The sequence below is a fragment of the Mustela nivalis genome, assembly GCF_964662115.1.
Source record: "Mustela nivalis genome assembly, chromosome: 5".
Lineage (NCBI taxonomy): Eukaryota > Metazoa > Chordata > Mammalia > Carnivora > Mustelidae > Mustela > Mustela nivalis.
The window spans coordinates 142,387,080-142,403,004 of NC_139024.1; the positions used below are offsets into that span (position 1 = coordinate 142,387,080).

Below are 15,925 nucleotides of genomic sequence, written 5' to 3' on the forward strand. Positions count from 1 at the left end.
TTCGTGGTGGATTTTTAAAATTTTTTTTAAATTAAAAATTTTTTTTTACATTTTTTTTTTAAATTCTCATCAACTTCAACATAGCCCTCAAACTGGCTTCCCATAACATGCATTATAGTTAAAGCCTTCATTCAAAGAAGTAAGTACATATGATGGAAAGTTGCCCAAGAAATGTCATTTTCAGAAAATCAAGTGGTGTATTTGTTTTTCCATTCTTAAGATAAAAACCCTTCATATATTTCTGATATGTCTAGAAAACATCTGGGAGGAAACAAAGACATTATTAATGTTTCTCTGGGAAGATATCCAGTTGAAGGGCAGAGAAGGAGACATTGACTGTTTCTATAAACACAATATGGTTTGAGGCTTTTTTCCTATAAGCACCTATTTATTTTACAATCAATTAAAATGAAGGTAATTTGAAATCTTCACATCTTAGCTCTACTCTAATGGATATAGTAAGGTAGATGGCAGATAATCACTTATATTTGATAATACCTCCTTTTCTTAAAGTTTCCATTTCTATGCAGTGTTTCTATTGTTTCTGCTTCAACATAGGACTACTTTCTTATTCTCTCAGCGGGGAAATATGTGAATAGAGTCCTCTGACACGTTTAAACATCTTTTAAATGTTAAACTAAAGATAGTGGTTGTGTTTTATTTTTTTTTCCAGAAATACTTAGTTATATGAAGTTAAGACCTTCCTCCTGCTTTGCAGAAGTAAGGAAATAAAGACCTCCTACAGTATTAAAGTAGTGTTTCTCCAAGAAAAGCAGAAGTTGTTTTTGGTGGACTAATTTCCCTCTGACTCTTTAACAGGATATGTACACAATTCATATTGAAATTACATCTTACAGATGAGAAAACCAGAAGATGAAAAACTAGAGAAATTTTGGATTGACTTCAACCTCGGAAGTCAGAGTGTCACTTTTTATATAGACAATAGTAAGGTAACTGTTTAATTCCTACTTAAACCAAGTGCTTAGAGATTGTTTATATGCAAATACATTATGTGCTCATGAACGCAACTTATTTTTTTCCAGAATGCTCTATGGGACTCAGTAAGACTTTTGAAGGAAGCAGTGGTTAATTTCAGCATAATAGGTAAGATAATTCTAAACCACTCCACATTTAGTTCTGATTCTAGAGCAGACTTTGTTCTTTGAGGTAGGAGGGAGATGGTATAGTGTGATGGAAGGAACCTTGCTCAGGGCCAGGATGCAAGGGTACAAGGTCAAGGACTCCTTCACTTTGTGACTTCAGGATTCAATTATTTTCCTGAGGTTTGTTTGTTGTTGTTGTTGTTTTTTTAATTGTAAAAATAGTTATAGTCACTCAAACTTCAAAACAGAATCACAATGTGAGAGAGCAATTTCACTTCTAGATAGCAGACTTGAAAACAGATGGACATACTGATGGTCGTTGCAAAATCATTCAACGGCCAAGAGGTAGAAGTGACCCAAATGTCCATCTAATGGTGAATAAGGATGGAATATGATACAACTTTAAAAGGAAAGGAAAGTCTGGCACATGCTACAGTAAGGATGAACCTTCAGGACCTTACACTACGTGAATAGGCTAATCAAAACACATATCCTATCATTCCATTTATGGGCATCTCTCAAAGTGATAGAGACAGGAAGTAGAGTAGGGACTGTGGGGAGAAGGAAATGGGGAGCTGCTGCTTAACGGATAGAGTTTTAGATCTGCAAGACACAACTCCAGAGATCTGTGGTACAACAATGTAAATACACTTAATCCTACTGAACTATATGTTTTAGAGTGATTAACATGGAAAATGTTTTATGCCGCAATTAAAAAGCTGGGAGAAGGAGAGCAGGTACTTATAACCGGAACAGGGAAAGCATCTCAGGCCGACTCCATGCTGTGCATGGAGCACGAGGTGGGGCTCTCTTGCCACTGTGAGATCATGACCTGAGCTGTAACAGAGTTGGATCCAGATGCCTAAATGACTGAGCCTGCCCCCAGGTGGTTCTCCTGCCTCCTCTGCAGAAGCAGTCCATGCCCTCTAGGCTTTATCCTCACCAAGACCAGTGACCTTTAAAACGCCAGACCTTTTAAGTCCTGCTGGTTACCAGACCTCACAAAACTCAGCCCTTCTCATTTTCCAAGCCAATGACTTTGGAGAAATGTTCTCCTTGTGTGTTCTCCTGTGTACTCCCTTGCCTTTCATGCAGACCAGCTCTCTCCCCTCCATAGCAACAGAGATCCATACTTCCTACTTTCTTCAGTGAGGTCTCTTCTCTCCCTTCAGTTGTGGCATTTATTCTGTCCATCCTCAGAACAACTTTTGGGGTATTCAGGATGATTTGATAGTTACCTAGTCATGTTTGTGGGATGAAATAAGCCTACAGTCCTCCTATTCATTCTGCCACCATCTTTTCTCAACAATGTGCATTCATAACCTCCTTTCTCAGATCCTGGAGGGAAGTACCCAGTGCACCTCCAGGGGCCACACAAGGAGGTCAAGGCAGAGTACAGACAGAGCACAAGTCTTTGTTTTCAGGTCTATCTTGTCTGATAGAAATATTGTTACCTCAGCTTTCTTTTCATATTCATTTGCATGACAAATAATTTTCCATCCTTTTACTTCTAATCTGCATGTGTCTTTAGGTCTGAACTAAGACTCTTGTAGGCAGCATATAGATGTGTCTTGCTCTTTTATCTGTTCTGTCACTGTCTTTTGGAGTGTTTAGTCCATTTACATTCAAAGATTAACTGATAAATATGTACTTATTGCCATTTTGTTCCTTGTTTTGTGGTTGTTTATTTAGTTCTTTGTTCCGTTCTTGCTCTTTACTGTTTGCTGGCTTTTTGGAGTCATATGCTTGGATTCCTTTCTTTTTATTCTTTATAAATCTATTATTGGTTTTCTATTTGTGGTTACCATTGGGTTTATAACCTCTTATACGTATAATAATCTATACTTGGGCAATGGTTGCTTAAGATTGAATCCATTCTTTACTCCTTGACCTGCCCGCACCCCTGTGTTTTAGGTAGATGGTGTCATACTAACATCTTCTTATTTTATGAATCCCTTGACTGATTTTCATAGATGTATCAAGTTTTACTGCTTTTATATTTCTTGATTCTCTTACTCTTACTGCCTTTCCTTTCCACTCAATGTCCTTAACATTTCTTGTAAGGCAGGTTTTATTGTCATGAATTCCTTTAACTTTTGTTTCTGGGAAATTCTTTACCCCTCCTTCTATTCTAAATGATAGGCTTTCTGGATAGAGTATTCCTGGTTGCAAGATTTTTCTTCTTTTTTTGATCAATGTCTTTTAAAATTTTATTTATTTGACAGAAGCACAGCGAGAGAGGGAACAGAAGCCGGGGAAGTGAGTGAGGGAGAGGCAGGCTCTCTGATGAGCAGGGAGCCCAATGCAGGGTTCTATCCCAGAATCCTGGGATCGTGCCTTGAGCTGAAGGCAGTCACTTAATGCTTAATGACTGAGCCACCCAGGTGACCCAGGATTTTTCTTCTAGCACTTTGAGGGAGCCAGAGGGAGTTAATGATCTAGTCAAAGTTTCTGCTGAAAAAGCAGCCGATAGTCTTACGGGGTTTCCTTTGTAACTGTCTTCTCTTGCTGCTTTAAAAATTCTCTCTATACTACTTTTTGCCATTTTAACTGTATATCCTGTTGTAGACCTTACTGGGTTGATTTTTGTTGGTGACTCTATGCCTCTTGGATCTGGGTATGTTTCCTTCCCAGATGAGGGAAATTTTCAGCTATTCTTCATATAGGTTTTCTGTCCTCTTTTCTCTTCTTCTGGGATTCTTATAATGTGAATGTTACACTTGGTAGATTGCTGTGTTTCCTTAGTCTGTTTTCACTTTATTTTTCTCCTATTCCACTTGATTGCTTTCCATTACTCTGTTCTCCAGGTCATTGACCTATTCTCCTTTTAGTCTATTTATTTCATCTAGTGTATTTTTAATTTCAGTTACCGAGGTCTTCATCTCTGATTCTTTGTTTTGTCTCTTTGTTGATGGTCTCACTGAGGTCTCCCACTCTTTTCTCAACCAGGGAGTATCTTTCTGGCCATTACTTTAAATATTCTATCAGGAATATTATCTATTTCATTTAGCTCTTGCTAGAATTTTGTTCTTTCATATGAGACCTATTCTCTCTCATTTTGTCTGTGTCTCTTTCTATGTGTTTTGAGAGTCTGCTATGCCTCCTGCTTTTGGAAGTAGGGGCATTATGAAGAAGAGTTCCTGTACTGCCCTGCAGTGCAATGTTCCCTGTTCACTAGAATCTGTTCATTAGAATCTGACACTTCATGAATATCCCCCTTATTTGTTGCACGTGTCCTATTGTGGCTAAGCCACATTCGCATTTCAGTCCAGTTGTCTGCAGTGGCTCTTTGCCTGTTGTGGCAGGGTTTAGTCCCTGGGTTTTCAGTGGGTCCATCTGGGGCTGCCTTGGGCTTAACTTGAGTCAGACCAGGGGTCTGGGAAATGACATAGTACCAAATTGCAAGGCCCTTTCCCTGTGTTGTATCCTGAGAAGATTTCATTGGTTGGAGAGGACCTGCAGTCAGACTAGATGGCTGTCTCTCCTGTCCCCATGGCTTGGGCCCACCGTGAGACTGGTATATGTGGTCATCTTTCCCTTTACCTAGAGCAGGAGTCAATTTAGGGTGGTGGTGGCTCCTGTAGCAGCTGCTTGCACACTGCCGGGCTTGTGATATGTCCTTGGATGCACTCCAGCCACAGGCCTATTGGAGTGAGCAGGTCCTGGGGAGAACGCAGGGGTGGGTGTATGGTGCCATTGAGTCAGACATATTTAAAATCTTATAGTAGCCTATTAAAAAGGCCAAAAGTAGATTGATTTCAACATACTATATTTCAAAAAAAAAAAAGATTTCACCCAGTATATCCTAAATAGTAGCATTTTAACACATAATTGCTTTAACAAGTGAGATCTCCTGCCTGCTCTTTTTTGTGTGCCAAGTCCTCACAAACTGGTGATATGTTTTATGCTTCTAGCACATCAGTTTGCACTATCCATGTTTCTGGTGTGGGGGGACCACAGGTCCGGACCCACGTGTCTCATTCTTCCTTCTTCACTTCATTCTCCTCAATGCGTGACCCTTCGTTTTGCCTGTTCTTTCAGGCAGTTTATGCTTTTCTTTCCTGCAGCTTGGGACTCAGCTTGTAGTTACTGTGGCTCATTGTTGAACTCTTCATGAATTTTGGTCAAAACTGTTTCCTGGGGGGCGCCTGGGTGGCTCAGTGGGTTAAGGCGCTGCCTTCGGCTCAGGTCATGATCTCAGGATCCTGGGATCGAGTCCCACATCGGACTCTCTGCTCGGCGGGGAGCCTGCTTCCCTCTCGTTCTCTGCCTGCCTCTCTACCTACTTGTGATCTCTGTCTGTCAAATAAATAAATAAAATCTTAAAAAAAAAAAAATGTTTCCTGAAACACATTACTATTTGTCGGTGGAGAGCAGGTGTCCTGGTAGGAGGCCCTCAAGGAGACTTGTCGGAGACACAGGTCCCTCTGGGCACACAGGAGCCTCCTCAAGTAGAGTCTGTTGAAATGAAGGAGGATGATTCCATTTTTGTGTATGGGGAATAGTGATTTTTATTTTGAATTTTCAGAAGTGAAGTACATCGGAGAGAATGAGAATGAATGTTGTATTTAACATATTGGGGGGGCAAAATACCTTCTATAGGTGAAAGCTTTGTATTAAAAAAAAAAAAAAAGTCTCCTTACAAATCAGATTGAATTCTATAGACATCAAAACCATTTCCAAGATTTTGATTCCAAGGTTCTGCTGTTAAGGTAAGTTAATTCCTATCTTTGAAGATCAACCACACAGTCCTATTGTGTATATTTGTATGTATAAACACACAAAGGTGCATCTAACAAAAATAATTTCAAACTAACTTCATTTAATACAATTTTTCATCCTACTGCAGAAAATCTGAACAATTGACAAATATCCCAGTGGAGTTATAGAATTTAATTTTTTTATTATGTTGATATGCATATGCATACTTTGTTCTTTTTTGTTGTTGTTAGAAACTGAAAATAGGAAGATCCTCATTATTTGCCTGAAGAAACCCATTACTATTGACAACAAAGAAGTGATGAAAATAGAGATCCACTTTGATTCGCAATTCGACATAGCACAAGCTTCCATTGAAGCTTTAGGAGAAGACAGACAGGTGGCAGATTTAGTTCTTGATTATTTGAAAATGTTTTCTTGCGTTTTTTTTTCCCCTGTTTCTACCTTCCTTGTTGGGTTTTGATGTGAACATTTGCTCAAGCAGATAGCTTGATCTTTGGAATACCATGTAATGAGAGTTGAGAGTCTGGGTCCTAATCCCAGTTCTTTCCATAGATCATCACCTGAAGTCAGACACAAGGCCTCTTTCTACTTCAAAATGCTTTAAACCATTTATTGTGAACTGTTGAAAATTTTCTAGGATAACATCCCTACCTTGCCACATTCTTCCTGAAGTTTTGAGGGTACTTGCTGAGGGCTTCTTAGCATTTTTTCTCTTCCTCTAATCCCTGAGAACTGAAGGGAATCACCAGAAATAGCATCTCGTAAGGAGTTTTTCTGAAGTTCTGTCTCCTGGTCTTCAGGTGAAATTGTCCGCTACTCTTCAAGAATGCTATGGCCTCCATATCCCTCATTATAATGTATCCTATTTACATGCAAGAGCACAATGCCTTGAACACCTGGGTGGCTCAGATGGTTAAGCTTCTCCCTTTGGCTCAGGTCATGATTGCAGGATCCTGGGATCGAGCCCCTCCACAGGGACTCTGCTTCTCCCTCTGCCTGACATCCTTTACCCTGCTTGTGTGGGCTCTTTCTATGATAAATAAAATCTAAAAAAAAAAAAAAAATTAAACCCTTAAATGCACAATGCCTTTATCACAGATGGCAGGCAGAGCAAAGATATTTGTGATAAAGGCCTAAGATTCTGTGGTAGTGGCCATTAGGAGGTTGAATTAAGAGATCAGAGAACTGAGGGAAGAAGCTTAGGGCCCATTTCCTTTTGGCACTGAGTTGTACATGAAAACACGTTATAGTCTATTAAGTGCTCTGTAGCAGAGTTTCCAAATCCTTACTACATGAAAAGACCATTTTATGGATGGGATGAGAAATAGAGTAGAATCAATCACTTCATTAAAAATTATGTTAAATATGAATTGGTCTAACACGGATGCTAGACTGGCTGAGACCCCAAGGGGGAGGGCCTCCAACTCCAACTTGGCTTTATGGGAGAACGAATTCAAGAACAAGCCATGTAGAGAAAGAGAAAGAATTATCAAGTCTAGAAAGGAACTAATTCACGGACAAAGTAGTTTTTCTGCCCAGATGAGGAAGCAGACCCCCCCACACACACCCCCCATTGCCTCTGATGAAGGGTTTTATATGTTTAAAATTACCTAACCATATAGAGAGGGGCTTTCTAAATTTGGATTTATCATTTACAGTTGGCAATAAGATAAACTTCTTTTCTAACTTATATTTGTTGTATTCTGAGCCTTAAGTTTTCCTTAACAAAAATTTTCAAAGACTACTTCTCTTTTAAAAGTCATGTGGATTTTGGCTTGCATTTCAGATGTTGCCTGACCAGATGAGAAGCTCCTCGGAACTTTCTGGTAAATTTGAGAAAGAAGACCTTGACATTTCTAGTACCCTTGAAAGAGAGACAGGTATATTGGGAAATAAAATTTCTTACTCTGAATTCCTTTTAAAATCAATGATAAAACCTTACTTGGAAGAGGTCACTGCAAGCCTGTGGTGTGGAAGAGTAATTAGTATACCATTGTACCTACAGAAAGCAAAGCTGCTAGCCACTTTGAACCCTTTTCCCTACCCAATACATTGTCTTGTGGGTCAAATGTAAATGACAAAGGAGAAAAAATGAGTCATGGCTGTGGCTACCACAAAGCTGGCCTGCACGGATCCTATATCTATTAGGAGTTAATTTCAAAGTCATTTCTCAAAGTCCCCATAAATTTTGGATTCGGAAGTTTAATGCAGAATGTAACTACCGGCTCTTACCAATAGATGGCGATGTACCTACAGTGTGGGGTCCCATGGAGCGCAATTAGAGAATGCGTTCACCACGGCGTATGGTTACTTTCCCACTTTTAATGCTCTGTTCTCTGTGTATAGACCAGAAAGAAGAATCCACCAAGCTGGCAGAGTTAATGAGTGCCCGAGATGACCAATGCCCAATAACTCTCCCCTTAAATGACCAGTCTGAGCCTGATGTGAGTATGGGAGGCTGGGTACAAGATTCTGAACTGTGTCTGCCAGGATGCAGACTGGTAGAAGCCACTTCTGGCTTGTCATTTATTTTTTTCCCTAACCAACCATTTCTCCCTTTTTTGGACTATCCTCTCCTTTAGATCATTTTTGCCTGACATGTTTATGTGTTCTTTTCTTTGACACAACTTGGTTGTCTTTGGAATATGTGACTTGGCTGGCTCCGCCTCCTTCCTTCACTTTGAATCTAGAGACTAAGATAAAGGGAAAGGGGTTTAATGTTTGCAGTTAGACCTGGTTTTCACTTACTAGATATAGGAACTTGGGAAAATTAATACCACTGAGTCCGAGGCTTCTTATCTATAAAATGGAGGTAATAGCTCATTTAAACTGTAGCCCTTAGATATTCTACATCCTGTTTTTAATCCTAACCTACTGTTTGGCATATATAGGTATTGAGACCAGTCCTCATTTTCTTATATTTGATTACATGTATATTACACAGAAATGTAACATAGTGATTTTGGTACTGACAAAACTCCTGAGGGCAGATAACATCAATTTTTTGAAATAGCCAACAGTCATTAGGAGTCCAGTCTAATGAGTAGAAACCCAGTATCTTAGTATTTAGAAATACTTTACATGCCCAAAGAAAAGCGACTCTAAAAGAACTTTAAAAGAGGGACTTCAAAGTCACCATAACTTTTTTTTTCTACAGCAAAGAAATACAGCAGATAGTTCACCTGAAAAATGGAAACCAGATGACCTACAACAAGGTCAGCTTTTAAAAAAAAACTATCCTAAGACTTGAGTAGTATACTTACATATTTTCTTGAAGCTTAACTATTTTTGTTTTGAATTTTCATGATTGGAAGTCACTTCAAAAGATTCCTCAGATTTACAAGAACCATCAGTAAAAATTCAGGATCCTAAATTAAATGACAAATCCAGGTATGTGACTTTTAAAGTTATTAAACCATGTTGATTGCTATTAATGTGACCAATTAATGGATAAGTCAACTGTCTTTCCATCTTTGCTGCATCCGGCCACACCCCGCACAAGGACAGAGCATTGTGTGCAGTGTTCTGTGGAATTGTTTGAGTAGTGCTGGGATGTTCTCCTGACCTACAGATCTCTACCAGTACACCCCCCAGTGATACCTTTGATCTCTTATTCTGAGCGAGGAAACACATATCACCTGACATTGATTTGCTACCTTTCCATGTAGGCCTGTGGAGAATGGGTCATAGGATAAGTAATTCTTTATAGCTTTATATAGAGACAACTGGAATAAAATAAACTATGCATATTTAAAGTATGTAATTTGAGTTTTTAACCTATATCTATACCAAGGACAGTCACTACAATCAAGATAATGTACCTATCCATCATCTCCAAGATGTTCTTGCCCCTTCGAAATCCTTCTGTCCTGCCCTTTTTGTCCCCCTTACTTGACCCCTTGCAATCACTGATTTTTGCCGTGATAGAAGAGTTTGCAATGATATAAATGAAAATCTGATATAAATGAAATCAAAGTGTATAATTTTTTCCTACCAGCTTCTTTCATTCAGCATAATTATTTTGAGATTTATCCATATTATGTATATCACTAGTTCATTCTTCTATATTGCCAAGTAATAGTTCCTTCATGGATTTACCACTATTTGTTGATCCATTCACCAGCTGGTGGCCATTTGAGGTCCCAGTTTTTTGTTGTAAGGAAAGCATTTGGGATCATAAATAACCCTTTGTATGGATGTGTATTTTCTCTTGAGTAAATACATAGGAGTGGAATGACTGGATCATTGTTGGTGTACGTTTACCTTCTAAGAAACACTACCAAAATGTTTCCTAAAGTGGTTAAACCATTTATCATTCCCACCAACAGTCTTTGAGAGTTCGAGATGTTCATACTCTTTCTAATACTTGGTAATGTTAATCTTTTTAATCTTAGCCCTTCCAGCAGAAATGTAAGGATATTTCATTGTGGTTTTAATTTGCATTTCTATAATGACTAATGGTATCGATCATCTTTTCATGTGTTTATTTTCCATCTTTATCTCTTGGGTAATAGATCTTGAAATCTTTCACTATTAAAAATGATTTGCTTTAAGTGTTCTTTATATATTCTATATATGTCCTTTTATTAGGTATGTTTAAGCTTTTCTCCCTGTCTAGGGCTTAACTTTTTTTATTTTCATAAGTGTCTTTTTTTAATCTTTCATAGCTATTGAAGGCCTGATGTACATAGCTAATACAGCTTGTTAGAGACCTTATAGCCTTTACTAAATGCATTGAATTCCATATATTCAGTCTTCACCATATCCCTAAGGAATATATTTTCACCTCCATTTGCTAAAGGAGGACATGAGGACAAAAGAACTCACTCGAGGACATCCCTAGGAAGTGCTGGCTTGACTCTAACATATCTTTAAAGAGCAAAAGTTCTTAGTTCTCATTAAGCTCAATTGATTGTTTTTTCCCAATTCATTTTTTTCTTCTATACTTTATGCTTTTTTTGTGACGTGCTTAAGAAATCTTAGGTAAACTCATGATCAGTTTCCCTACATTTTTTGTTTTAAATTTTTTTCAGTGTTCCAAGATTCATTGTTTATGTACCATACCCAGTGCTCCATGCAATACATGCCCTCCTTAATACCCATCACCAGGCTCACCTAACCCCCTCCCCCCTCCCCCTCCCCTTCAAAACCCTCTGTTTGTTTGAGTCCACAGTCTCTCATGGTTCGTCTCCCCCTCCGATGTCCTCCAATTCACTTATCCTTTCCTTCTCCTAATGTCCTGCATGTTATTCCTTATGCTCCACAAGTAAGTGAAACCATATGATAATTGACTCTCTCTGCTTGACTTATTTCACTCAGCATAATCTCTTCCAGTCCCAACCATATTGATACAAAAGTTAGGTATTCACCCTTTTTGATGGAGCAATAATACTCCATAGTGTATATTGACCACATCTTCCTTATCCATTTGTCTGTTGAAGGGCATCTTGGTTCTTTCCACAGTTTGGCAACCGTGGCCATTGCTGCTATGAACATTGGGGTAGAGATGGCCTTTCTTTTCACTACATTGTATCTTTGGGGTAAATACCCAGTAGTGTAATTGCAGGGTCATAGGGAAGCTCTATTTTTAATTTCTTAAGGAATCTCCACACTGTTCTCCAAATTGGCTGCACCAATTTGCATTCCCACCAACAGTGTAAGAGTGTTCCCCTTTTCCACATCCTCTCCAACTCACGTTGTTTCCTGTCTTGCTAATTTTGGCCATTCTCACTGGTGTAAGGTGGTATCTCAATGTGGTTTTAATTTGAATCTCCCTGATGGCAAGTGATGAACAGTTTTTCCTTTGTCTGTTAGCCATTTGCATGTCTTCATTGAAGAAGTGTCTGTTCATGCCTCCTGCCCATTTTTTGACATGATTATTTGTTTTGTGTGTGTTGAGTTTGAGAAGTTCTTTATAGATCCTGAATATCAGCCTTTTGTCTGTACTGTCATTTACAAATATCTTCTCCCATTCCGTGGGTTGCCTCTTTGTTTTGCTGTTTCCTTTGCTGTGCAGAAACTTTTGATCTTGATGAAATTGAACACCTATATGTAGAAGAATGAAACTTGGTCATTCTCTCACATCATACACAAAGATAAACTCGAAATAGATAAAAGACCTCAACGTGAGACAGGAATCCATCAGAATCCTAGAGGAGAACATAGGCAGTAACCTCTTCAATATCAGCCACAGCAACTTCTTTCAAGATAATGTCTCCAAAGGCAAAGGAAACAAAAGCGAAAATGAACTTTTGGGTCTCCCGTCAGTTTTGCTTGGGTTGAGTGGTCCAGCCCCCTATCAAGGGACTGGGTTCTGTGGAAACTGGTTTTTCAGGCTTTTGTTCTCTGAAGGTTTTTGTTCTTTGGCAGCTTTTGGGGCTTTTCTGAGGTTTAGTGGAAAGCAAACTTTCTGCCCCCAGACCTCTGTCTCAGAAGACTCAGTCTTCTCCCCTTTGGGTGGTCCAGAACACACAGACTCCCCCTCTACAAACTCAGCTGAACAGCACAACCTCTCACCGGCAATGCACACCCCCAGCCATACCATCCCAGTGGTCACCTGAGGTGCCTGCCTGTCTCTGCACCCATGCTACTAAAACCACAAGCGATATTGGTCTGAGGAGCCTGCTTTCAGCGGCAGTGGCTGCTTTTGCTGCAACTGCTGTCTGGGGTCCAGGCCCATGTGGGGTGCACTCAGACCCTGTGTTTGCACAGTTTGAGGAAGGCCGCTGCTAAGAGATCCCGACTAGAGATCACGCTGGGTTCGCTCAGGCATGGGCTGGGAGTGTTCAGACCCTTGGCCGGTCGTGGAAGGGTGCGGTCCTAGAGACTGGCAGCGGGCACCCACACCAGGCTTTCTCAGGTGCGGGCAGAATGGGGAGTGTGCCCAGCCGAGCGGTGGTGCAAGCAGTGGAAAGCCTCACGCTCAGGGACCACAATCTGGAGGCTCCACAGCATGTTCTCTTGCACAGGTGTTTGCCAGCAGGGGCCATCCTAGGTCCGTGGGTTTAGGCACGTGCCTGTGAACGCACGATTCCACCAGTTGCCCCTTAAGATCTTTTGCTCTTTGTGAGTGCTTTTAACCAGACTCCAAGTTGATGCTGGTTCCCAACCACAGGGTACTTTTGTATTGGGGTATTACTTTCCAATGGGTCACTTCTGGTGGCTCCCTCCCCCTTTTGCTTATCCTCCAGTATTAGTCCGAGTGTTCCCACTCTGCTTTACCTCTCCACTGAAGTCTTCCCCCACCGTAGAGATCCAGAAGTGTATAATCCTACTCAGGCTGGTTTCATGGGTGTTCAGAGTGTTCTGGTAGATATTTAGCTCACTTTAGGGCACCGATTGAAACAGGGTCTCCTACTTCTCTGCCATCTCCCGTTTTCTTTCTCCCCTACATTTTCTTCTAGGAGCTTTATGTTTTAGATCTTATTTCAGCTACCATTTTATGTTAATTTTTGTATCATGTGAGGGGTTGTCCCCCCCCCCCCACCTTTTCTTGCATATGGCTGTCCAAATATTCCAGATCATTTACTGAAACAATTATTTGTCCCGCATTGAGTTTTCTTGGAAACTTTGAAGAAATCATTTGATCGTATATGTGTAGTTCTATTTCTGGACTGTGTACAGGCATGCCTTGGAGATACTGAAATTCAGTTCCAGATTAGCACAATACAAATATTGCAACAAAGCAAGTGAAATGATTTGGCTTCCCAATGCATACAGAAGAAAGGATTATATTATCCTGTAGTCTATTAATTATGCAATAGCATTCTTTCTAGACACATACTGTATATACTTTCAAAGTACATTATTGCTTAAAAATGCTGTTTGAGCTTTCAGTGAATCATAATCTTTTTGCTGGTAGCAATTCTTGCCTCTGTTGATTCCTGCTGCCTGGTCAGAGTGGTGGTTGGTGAAGGTGGGGTGATGGGCGATTTCTTCAGATAAGGCAACAATGAAGTTCGCCACATTGACACTTCGTTTCATTAACAGTTTCTCTGTAGTATGAGATGCTCTTTAGTAGTTTACTCATGGTAAAGCTTCTCTCAAAGTTGGAGTCAGTCCTCTTAAATCCTGTTATGTTATTAGCTACGTTTATATTATATTCTAAAACCTTTGTTGACATCTCAAGAATCCTCATAGCATCTTCACTATAGATACCATCTCAAACCACTTTTTTTCATCCATAAGAAGCAACAACTCCTCTGCTCAATTTTATCACGAGATTCCAGCAGCTCAGTCCCATCTTCAGGCTCCACTTCTAACTCTCTTGCTCTATCCACCACATCTATAGTTAATTCTCCACTAGAATCTTAAACCCTTCAAAGTCATCCATGAGGAGTGGAATTAGCTTCTTCCAAACTCATTTTAATGTTGATCTATTAACCTCTTCCGATAAATCATAAATGTTCTTGCTGGCATCTAGAATGGTGGATCCTTTTTAGAAGGTTTTCAATGGACTTTCCCCAGATATGTCTGAGGAATCAATATCTGTGGCAGCCATAGTTCTATGAAATACATTCCTAAATGAAACTTAAGTAGAAATGAGTCCTTGATCCATGGGCTTCAGAGGGGATGTGGTTAGCAGGTCTGAAACAGCATTCATCTTGTTGCCCATATCCACCAGAGCTCTTGGGTGACCAGGCACACAGTCAGTGGGCAGTAATATTTTGAAAGGAATCTTGTTTTCTTAGCAGCAGATCTTAACAGTGGGCTTAAAATGTTCAGTAAACCACATCGTGAACAGATGTGCTGTCATCCAGGCTTTGTTGTTCCATTTATAGAACATGAGCTGAGTAGATCTAGCATCATTCTGAAGGGCTCTGGGATTTTGGAGTGGTAAATGAGCGTTGCCTTTAAGTTAAAGTCAGCAGCTCCATTCTCCCTAACAAGAGACTCCGCTTGTCTTTCAAAACCAGGCATTGAGTTTTCTTCTCTAGCTATGAAAGTCCTAGATGGCATCTTCCAATTGAAGGCTGTGGAAAATCTGTTTAGTGTAGCCACCGTCAGTAACTATTTTAGCTAGATCTTCTAGATAACTTGCTGCAGCTTCTACATCAGCACTTGCTGCTTTACCTTATACTTTTATATTATGGAGTTTTTTTTCTTTATTTTTTTTTTCCCCCTTAAATCTCATGAACCAACTTCTAGTAGATTCCAACTTTTCTCCTGGAGCTTTCTCAGCTCTCTAAGCCATTATGGCTTAAAGGAATGTTGTGGCTGGTTTGATCCTCTATCCAAACAATAAAGCTGTTTTACTTTTTTTGGTTGTAATTGCCATACAAATCTATAGAAATTTTAGGTATACAGCATAATGCCTTGACAGGCATATATTACAAAATGATTACCATAGTAAATTTAGTTACCACAAAGCTTCTCATAAAATTACAATTATTTTCCTTGTGGGGAGAACTTTTAGGATCTACTCTTAGCAATTTTCAAATATATCTACGTTACATCCCCTGTATTTCTTATAACTGGAAGCTTGAAACTTTGGATCACTTTCATCCACTGTTGACCCCTATCCTCCCAACTCCCACCATTAGTAATCACAAAACTGATATTCTTTTCTATGAGTTTAAGTTTTTTAAAAATTCAAGTATAATTAATATACAGTGTCCTATTAGGTTCAGGAATAAAATATATTGATTCAACAATTCTATACATTTCTTAGAGCTCATCAAGATAATCGTTTTCTTAACACTCTTCATCTGTTTCACCCATCTCTCCACTGACCTCCCTTCGGCCAACCACCAGTTCTTTATATTTCCGTGTCTGGTTTTTTGTTTGTTTGTTTCCTTCTTTCTTAAATTCAACATATGAGTGAAATCATAGGGTATTTGTGTTTCTCTGACTTATTTCATTTATCATTGTACCCTCTAGGTCCATCCATATTGTTGCAAATGGCAGGATTTTGTTGGTGGTTGAGTAATACTCCAGCGTACATATGTTCCACACTTTCCTTATCCATTCGTCTATCAATGGGCACTTCATAGTGTTGCAGTTTAAGTAGGGCTTTAATTCCATAAGTAAAATCAAATAAAGTTTTTTCTTCTGATTTGTTTCACTTAGCATAATGTCTTCAAAGTCCATCTATGTCATTG

The 15,925-nt window shown here is 39.5% G+C and overlaps 1 protein-coding gene across 1 annotated transcript in view; it reads left to right on the plus strand.

Annotated features, from left to right (window-relative positions):
• SYCP2L (synaptonemal complex protein 2 like) overlaps nt 1-15,925 on the plus strand; it is a gene marked incomplete at its 5' end in the record, with an annotated part of 98,532 nt that overhangs the window by 17,983 nt on the left and 64,624 nt on the right. The window contains 7 exons of the mRNA XM_082729478.1: nt 858-950; nt 1,044-1,104; nt 6,056-6,201; nt 7,612-7,651; nt 8,172-8,269; nt 8,983-9,040; nt 9,140-9,215. Of these exons, the coding sequence (XP_082585604.1) occupies nt 858-950; nt 1,044-1,104; nt 6,056-6,201; nt 7,612-7,651; nt 8,172-8,269; nt 8,983-9,040; nt 9,140-9,215 (572 nt within the window). The remainder of the gene's footprint in view (nt 1-857; nt 951-1,043; nt 1,105-6,055; nt 6,202-7,611; nt 7,652-8,171; nt 8,270-8,982; nt 9,041-9,139; nt 9,216-15,925) is intronic.